The sequence below is a fragment of the Antedon mediterranea genome, chromosome 3 (assembly GCF_964355755.1).
Source record: "Antedon mediterranea chromosome 3, ecAntMedi1.1, whole genome shotgun sequence".
NCBI classification, from domain to species: Eukaryota; Metazoa; Echinodermata; class Crinoidea; order Comatulida; family Antedonidae; genus Antedon; species Antedon mediterranea.
Window position 1 is genome coordinate 10,871,446 of NC_092672.1, and position 9,547 is coordinate 10,880,992.

The window sequence follows — 9,547 nt, forward strand, 5'->3', positions numbered from 1 at the left end:
AAAAAATGGGGGTAAGCGTCCATTCTGAAGAGTTATATTTATATATTATAAGGCCTTATTTTTTACCGTTTTTGACACTTTTGTGCAATTAATGTGCGCATTTTGTCATTTTTTAACCTGCTCGTATAGCGTTATTTAAAGTCGGAATAGACTCAAATTTGGTGAATGTAATCTTGAGCTTTTTTAATTTTTAACGCGCGATTTCACTATTAATTTTTATTTTATTTGCTATTCTTTTTACCCTTGACATGCAGTTTATGTATAGTAAATTTTATTGACATGTGATTACAAGTAATATAGAGATATGATCGATAATGTGATTTCACAAAATTGCGTATAAATTACGTCACAGATGAGTGAACTTTTTGAGATAATTGTTACACAAAATAGTGTACAGAAACAATAAAAAGAAAAAAAATAACAATAAAGATTTCATACAATAATAATAGATGATCATTTTATTCTAAATGATCACCTAAAAATATAATTACACACGTACATGATTCGTATAGTATACTAATATTATTTGTCGCATCAACTTCCAAAATTAACCTTTGTGACCTTGTTTTTGCAGTGGTATACTTTCAATAAGTTCAAACAAACAACAAAATAAGAGACTCAAAAATACTTTTAATGCAGTGTTTAATTGTTTCAAATACAATCACAAACTTTAAAAAGTATGCCAAACTCCATGAAGGTACCATACTATAAATACGTTATAAAATCAGTTTTTAATCTAATAACAAGAAGCATGTTAAGTAAAATTTCTGTGGAATTATTTAACATACCCATAAGTGCAAAGAAATAGATTATTATAGAGGCTGTTCTTTTATTCTAAACCAAATTTTTTTTTTTCAATAGAAATGCCTCCTTTGGTTTATAAGTAACCCAAACATTACCAAAGTATAGTTTATATGCATTTCAAGTATAAAAGTACCAGGAAAAAAAATGTGGTACATGGTATTAAATGAATGAAAGTAACAAGCATTGAAGATATTTAACATGAAATTATCTTTATACATTTAAGATGCAGTAGAAAATCAATTTCTATACATAAAAATCAAGTATTGAAGTCTGACATAAATGAGCAATTCATAATATGATTTTTAGGGAAAAAAACTCTCAATATTATATAATTATTTAAATGTGATTTAAGAATAAAACCCTCCATCATTAAAACATACATGTAACTATGTTAAAACTGGTGTTCAAAATATAACTACCACTGTATGTGATAAAATTAACTTTATGATTGTGTTTCCCAACAAATCTATTAAACAAAAATTGTTTAAAAAAATGTAGCCACTAATTGCAAAATATTTTTTTTTTAAATTGGAATTAAGACTTTGAATTAAGCTTGATTAAAACAATAAAAACATATTAACAATAACAAAACTGAATGTCATTATTGTATTAAACATGTTAGCACTTAATTACTAAACATTTTAAAGCTATTATTGCTACAGTAAAAACTAAATTGTCTAAAGCCTTAATGCTCAAGCATTCAAAGAAACATAACAATTGAATAAGATCAGCTATCAACAACATTTTTGGTTTGAGAAAACAATGCTATAATTCTGTTATAATCTTCCAAAGCCTTCATGCCCATATTTAAAAGCACTTTTTATGCAAGATTTGAACTCATCTTTGTTGGTATACCCTAAAGGTAAAAATAAAGTCGACGTACAAACAGATGATTCTGGCCACATCCTGTCATCTTTCTTTTCCAGGTATATTCTTGGCTTATTAATATTGTCGAACTGTGTAAAGCTGGTACAAAATTTTAGCATACATGTTAATTCTTGGCATGACATCTCATTAATTGCTTCCCGTAACCACTCTTTCTCTTTATGAACATTCTCCAGAGTATCCCACTCTACTATGTCTACCATCAACTGGGGTGTCATATCCACATGTTTCATTAGGAAAATAGAACACATTTCATCGCATCTTTCAATGAATGGCATAAGTTCTGTATACTGAAGGCCATCTCTTATGCTTCGTAGTTGCTTCTCTCGTTTGCCAACTACTTCATCTCTGATTAGCATACTTTTTAATGTTTCAACATTTTCAATTGAAATTTTACATTCAACTGGCCATTGACTTGAATTGATTAACTGCTCATAGGCTGGCCCCTCTGCTGATTCATCCATAAGGTTATCTATCTCTTCTGTGCTCTTACAATTATCCAATCCATTCAAAAAAGCCAACAAATTGGCAGTTGCTGCATTTAATGGGATTATTTCTTTGGGTTGATGCCCTGACAATATAGAATCTATTTCCTCTTCTGGTTTTCCTGCAATATATAAATAGGCCCACATAGGTAGATTTGGAAATGGTGGCCCACCATGTAACAAACTATGCGAAATTGCCAACCCCAGAATCTTAAAGGGAACTAGATTGTTTCCTGAACGATTTGGAATAAAACCAACGTCAGTCTTGTCAAACAAACGATTAATGGACTCTTTGAAAAATGTGTCAAAAAAATCTATACTAAGGGCCCCACCATCTACGCCCTCTTCTCCTGTGAACTCAATGCACAGTTTTTTTGTTAACATTGATTTTTCGGCCAAACTTTTTTTGTAGAACAGGACTCCATCACGCCACAGTTCATTCCTTCTAATTTGAAGATGTTCTGTTTCTTCCAAACACTTTTTTTTAAAGCTCTTTATGCATTCCTCCTTCGAGATGTTGTTTGTGAGAAGGTCGATGGCATCATTAACGTCAGCCAAGTTAAGTGCGTCTTCAATACTCTTAGTCGACTGGTTTGGGAACATTTCATATATATATGATCTCACACTCTGCTTATTAGACAAATCTAAAGTTTGCCTTGAACACTCATTTGCACCTCTAGGCTGTGAACTTCCACCGTTACAGTGGTGTTTTTCAGTACTGGAAATCATTTTGTAACAGTTTACACACTGTATTGAGTCTACAACCTACATATGAATAATAAAATTAAATAATAAATACATTCATCATTCATGTTGTACATGTAATACTATTGTATATTACTCTAACAGATTGTAGATACCATATACTGATAACTGCAAATAACTTGTTTGCATACAGTATGTTCCATACATTATAAATATTTCTAGCTTTTTTTGCCGCTTTCATTAACATTTTTTAGACATTTCTTATATTTTTATTCTTTTATAATTTCACAAATAATTTGAAAATAAAAAGAAATGTTTTTTTAATTTTACTTGGAAAAAATAAATCTTTATTTGAATTGAATTGACAATTCAGATTTATAATACAACTTTTGAATCTTGAAAAAAAAAAAAAATCTCATATCATAATACCACAATACAATTAATTCATTTACAATTGCACTGAAAAGATTTAGACAAAACCGGTTATAAACAAAAATGTTATGTTATGTATCTTACTTCAGTATCACTTTCTTTTGCATCAGATGTAGGACTAAGAGGTAATAAATAGTCACTAATGTTACTGTTAGTTGTACTAACAATATCTCGGGAAGGCAACAAGTACACCCTCTTGTTTCCATATAAACGATGCAAAAGCTGTGCATTCCTTTCTTGATCATCAGTTAAACGTAGTTTAGTTAATCGTGAACCCATTCCAATCATAAACTCAAACCTAAAAGATATAATTTATAAAATGTAGATGACAAAATGTTATACTTAAAACATTTACTGAAGGGAGGTGAAAGCTGTACACAAGGCATTCTTTTTTTTCTGACTTAGAACGCTCAGCACCAAAATATCAAGGTACAGTTCATTTATTATTATAGTTATTTATTAAAAACATTCAGAATATGTACTGGTATGTATATTGTAATGACCAATGATTGCTTGTAGAAATGGAAAATTGTTCTAGTCTTGCAATAAGAAATCAACTACTATGCGCCTTGAGCACTCTTGAGTGGTATGTGCGCTATAAAAATGGTGTTATTATTATTAGTCAACAGTGAGTATGTAAATGCTTCAAAAATTATTCTGATCTTAACTGTACATCATATCATTGCACACAGGTTAACAAACTTCTTATGTTGGTACTATCACATTATATTGAAAGCTCAAAGTTAAGATTTTGCAAGGCATTTTGTTTAATCTTTTGAAGATGAAAAGGAAGCTGGAATGTTGTTTCCATGAATCAGTCATGCTTGTAACCAAAAATAAAGAATCAGAATCCCACTTTCGCTGAGCAAAAATATGTACTTATTCAAAATATTTTTTTGCAAATCCAACATTGCTTGTAAACTAAATTTAACATTTTAGTTTTCACTACAGTTACAGTACTTTATTTTAAATTTAAATAAATCAAAAGAACTTACTTAATTGGATCACTTTCAATTTCCAATATATCTGAAAACATATTTTCCAATTTTTTGTAAACTTCTTTTGCTGTCATGCATTGTTCTAGTTCAACATGATGATAAACATGACCTGTAGTGTTAAAAGCAAATTTAATGATACATAATCAGTAAATATGATTTCTCATGCAGACAAAAATAAATAGGCCATGTTGAACCTTGAAAATGTTTATCAACTTTCAAAAGATTGAAAAAAAAATAAATTGATTTTTTACTCAAGACACTGTTCTATACTTTTTTTTATATATTTATTCATGAATCCCAATTGACTTTTAGGAAGGAATTTTGTTTAAAAAAGTTCATTACCTAAAATGTTTAGACTATAAATACATTTTTTTAAATGAATGTGCCAAAAAAGAAAAGATTTCTTTTCTGAAACAAGAATTTGTAAGAAACAATATTTTTTTTTAGTATTGAATAAAAAACTGAAATACATAGTAGATTAGGATAATAATCATATAATTAACTAACCTTTTTCATCTAGTTTACCATAGTAATTTGCCCTGGGTATTTGATCGCTTTGTGATGTATCCAATAAAATGACTTCTTTTAAGTAGAAGTAATTTTGGTTTTGCCTAGAATTAGAGCATGAACGAGACCTTGAATTATCTTGTGTTCTTCTTCTGGTGGTATTTCTTGATCTTGGTGTGGTAAATAAACTATTCATTTCACTATTTAGATCTTGGTGTGGTCTTCTTGTAGTATTTCTATGTGTTTGAGGTTGAGCATTTGGAGTTACATTCTGAATGATTGTTAAAAAATTGTCATTTGATAGTAGGGATTTGGTTAAATTATCTATATCAGTTGTTGAAAGCGATGCCATGGCTTTATTTTTTACAGTAGTTATCTGAAACAAAACAAATTATTATTAATAATTAAATTCATCAATACAGATACAGTACTGAATTAACTATCTTACTACAGTACTAGTGGTGAAGCCCATATTTTGTTTAGATATATTTTAAAGGATTATTCTACATTACAAGAAGAATAGAATATCGCATTTTGTTATTTTAGTAGTAAAATATTGATTGTTTTACCCAGGTCTAGTAGGGCTAGCTGGGCTACTACTAGGCTAGGCCATACCCTGCAGGTTTGGCTAGCCTAACACCAGCCCTACTGCTGTTTCAACTCCAAATGTGTTAACTAACTATATCATGAATAGCAAATCTTGGATTTAGGCTTTAAGTAGGCCTCATAAGTAGGCTCACGTCTGACCCTTATAAAATGTATAAACAAATAAATCCTTTAAATTGATGACATGTACAGTAAACGCTGACACTCAACAGTAACATATTTATTTTAGTCTGTTCAAATAGCGAAACGTTGTCATGCCCAATTTCAAATTGTGCATAACATAACAAAAGCATGACAATAACTTTATATAGGCCTAGGCCTATATATATATAGCCTATATAGCCTATATATGGATACCCTACATTTATAAACAATCAATGTACAAATGAAATGTCATTAATAAAGAATAAAACAATTTTGGCTAAATTGAACAGCAAATTCGGTCTACTAATTACTATAGCCAGCTAGCTCTGCGTGATGTAGCAGGGGAAAATTTCATTTTTAAATTTTGTTTAGCAATATTGCTAATCAAACTGATGTTGAAGTCGAGAAACATAGTTTTGTATTGTATTTTTTGCTACACAATTTTAAAAATCTGTAGCAAAAAGGTTGTTTTGTAATACTAATAGGCCTAGGCTAGTATAGCTTTTTGCTATGCTACACTGGCGAAATTATTCTGTGTGTAGGCATTTAAGCTGCGTGATGTAGGCATTTAGCTAGTTTATGCGGCCTGCCTAGTTAGGCCCAGTAGGCCTAGGCTAAGCCTATGCCCCTTGGCCTAGCCCTAGTAGACTAGCTAGGCGCTAGCTAGGCCCTGTACTGTAGCTGTGAACCAGTAGGCCTAGCTAGGCTAGGATACTATTTATTATGCCTCCCTAGCTAGGCTAGGCCTATACTGGTTTACAGTACAGCTCTAAGGAATGGGCTACTTTACATACTGTACTGTAGGCCTACCTCAACAATAGGATGATACTGACAGTTGTGGGTATGTGTTATGCGCGATTTGAACGATTTGCGCAATTTGAAATTGCGCAAAAAAATCCTTGCGCAATTTGAAATTGCGCAAAGAATTCTTGCGCAATTTAAAATTGCGCAAGGATTTTTTTGCGCAATTTCAAATTGCGCAATCAACTTGCGCAATTTCAAATTGCGCAAGAAAATCTTTGCGCAATTTTAAATTGCGCTGCACAATTTGTAAATTGCGCAAGATAGTTCTTGCGCAAAATGACACCTTTGCGCAATTTGAAAACGAACTGTAAATTTTCAAATTGCGCAACAAAATTCTACCAGACAATCGCGGTATTATAATATCTTTGGCCTAGGGTGGGCCTAGGTTTCAGGCAGAAAAGAACATCTTGAGTTTGTGTAATTATATATCTATTTATAGTTATTTTAAAATATATCCCTAACATTTAAAAAGTTATATATATTACTGATAATTAATTGTAAGAAGGATACTCTACCTAATGATATTATCAATTAAATGTATTTCCGTACGAAATTAATTATATACGAGGATGGCATAAGTGATAGCTCTCTGTTATCAAAAAACAACTACATACAAATTCATGTTGCCTTTTCATTCTTTTGGGTTTTTTTACTTGTTTTATTTACTTCGTGGCGCTATAGTATCTTTGCCCTAGGCCTCCTCCTCTGTGCTCTCACTTCGTTCGTTTTGCTACCTGATCCGTGCAGGCCTAGGCCTAGGCTAGACTGGATATTATGATTGCAAGCCAAAAAGGTAGATTTAGAAGCATATTTTATTGATTACCCATCATCAGTGTCACCCTTAACAGATAGTTAAGCTATATTTGTAGGTCATAGCTTATTTCAGACAATATTTTAGCCTCCAAAAAGGGCAGATTAGGCCTAGCCTAGGCCGGATGCTAGTCAAGTCGCCCCATCGCAAAGTCGCCCCATACAAAGTCGCCCCTTACACAGTCGCCCCATCGCAAAGTCGCCCCAAAACAAAGTCGCCCCGACACAGTCGCCCCATCGCAAAGTCGCCCCATCGCAAAGTCGCCCCAACGCAAAGTCGCCCCATCGCAAAGTCGCCCCATCACAAAGTCGCCCTATCGCAAAGTCAAAAATGAGCTGGTATCCAGGCGTAGGTTGAAGAAAGATTCGTAATTGTGGCTCTGGTAACTAATTTAACATTTTCGAAACTATAAATCAGGGATAATCTTTTTAGAACTTTCAAACAAGGGACTATTTTTTTAATGATTTTTAAAAAGCACTTCATTAAAACCTGTAAAATAAAAATTAAAACACAAATTATGTATATAATAGGATAAACATTGTAATGTAGGCCTAGGCCTACTATACGACATTTAGCGCGACCAAAGTAACAACGCAATCGATATCAAACGCAACCGATATGATTAAAACAGCGTACTACTACGGCGGCGCTTCATAATCATACCGAAATAAAACCGTGGGCGACTTTGCGATGGGGCGCCTTTGCGATGGGGCGACTTTGCGTTGGGGCGACTTTGCGCTGGGGCGACTTTGTAATGGGGCGACTTTGCGATGGGGCGACTGTGCCTGGGCGACTTTGTTTTGGGGCGACTTTGCGATGGGGCGACTTTGTATTGGGCGACTTTGTATGGGGCGACTTTGCGATGGGGCGACTTGACTGGATCCCCCTAGGCCTAGCCTATTATAGCCTATAGGCCTAGCTAGAAAGAGGCTAGGCCTAGGCTAGCTAGGGCCTAGGCCTAGTTAGGCTAGCATCTCGCTACTCTAGCTAGTAGTTTAGGCCTAGGTAGGCCTAGTACTACTAGGCCTATAGCCTAGCTGGCCTACTAGTACTAGGGCTAGCCTAGTCTTGCTAGGCCTAGAAAGAAGTAGTAGGCCTAGCTAGGCTACTACGGATCCGCTACTACTACTAGCTAGGCTAGGCTACTAGGCCCACCTGGTTAGGGATCCCCTGGTTAGGCCCTACTAGGGAACTGGTAGGCTAGCTAGCTAGGCCTACTTACTAGCTAATAAATAAGTCTAGGCCTAGGCTGCCTAACTAGCTAGCTCTATGTATTCTAGTTAGGGCCTAGACTAGTTTATTAGGCCTTTGTTTAGGCTGATTAGGCCTGCCTAGTCCTAGTTAAATAAATAGGCATATAACCAGGCTCAGTCTAAACACTCTAGGCCTATCTATATGAGACCTGTGCTATTAATTATAGGACTAGACCTAGGGCCTTGCTAGCTAGCCAGCAGAATGGTCTAGAGAGGCATAGGCCTAGCTAGGGATAGGCTGGGGAGTCATAGACAGCCTATCTATATAAAATATTATTATTTCATTGCTAATGCCAAGGTATTATTTAGGCCTGTTTATTTTCAGGTTGAAAGCAATGGATAAAGAGAGATTCAATTCTACAACAAAAGTCAAACTCAAACTGATAATTAACAATGTTTCCAGTTAATTAATGTTAATTATTTTAATAGATTGTAGTGACCCTAACTACCTTACTGTTTGTGTATGGCTGTAATATTATATTAAATGTCATCACAATTAGTAAGGTTGTGAGGCTTCACAATTTCAAACAACTCTTCTTGTGTCTCTTCTTCATGTGGATGGATTAAAAAATACTGTGAGTATTGTACACTCTTTATATGAATATATCATCAATCACAATATCAAATATGATCAGTGTAGTCAAAATTTGATAACTTAGCATGAATCTTTTAATATCTACATCATCAATAATTAATATTAATATAAATCTACATCACAATGTTGGATATGATCTTTGTAGTCAAAATTTGATAACTGAGCACGCATCTTTTAATAACTACCTTATCAATAACTATTAATAATGTCCTATATCACAATGTACAGTAGGATATGATCAGTGTTAGTCATAATTTGATAACTGAGCACGCATCTTTTAATATCTACCTCATCAATAATTAATATTAATATCATATATCACATTGTTCGATATGATCAGTGAAGTCAGAATTTGATAACTGAGCACGCATCTTTTAATATATACCTTATCAATGACTATTAATAATATCCTATATCACAATGTTGGATATGATTAGTGATTAGATAAATGAGCACGCATCTTTCAATATCTATTTCATCAATAATTATTTGTATTTTGTATTTGTATTTTTGTATTT

General features: G+C 33.3%; 1 protein-coding gene across 1 annotated transcript; it reads right to left on the bottom strand.

Moving 5' to 3' along the window:
* Positions 1–216: 216 nt before the first annotated feature.
* LOC140044860 (uncharacterized) lies at positions 217–6,403 on the bottom strand. Its single transcript, XM_072089549.1, has 5 exons — positions 6,377–6,403; positions 4,817–5,192; positions 4,307–4,418; positions 3,396–3,609; positions 217–2,939 (listed from the first exon to the last, which is right to left on the bottom strand). Exons 2-5 carry the CDS (start codon positions 5,166–5,168, stop codon positions 1,581–1,583), a joined length of 2,037 nt encoding a protein of 678 aa, XP_071945650.1. The 5' UTR covers positions 5,169–5,192; positions 6,377–6,403; the 3' UTR covers positions 217–1,580.
* Between the last annotated feature and the right edge of the window lie 3,144 nt (positions 6,404–9,547).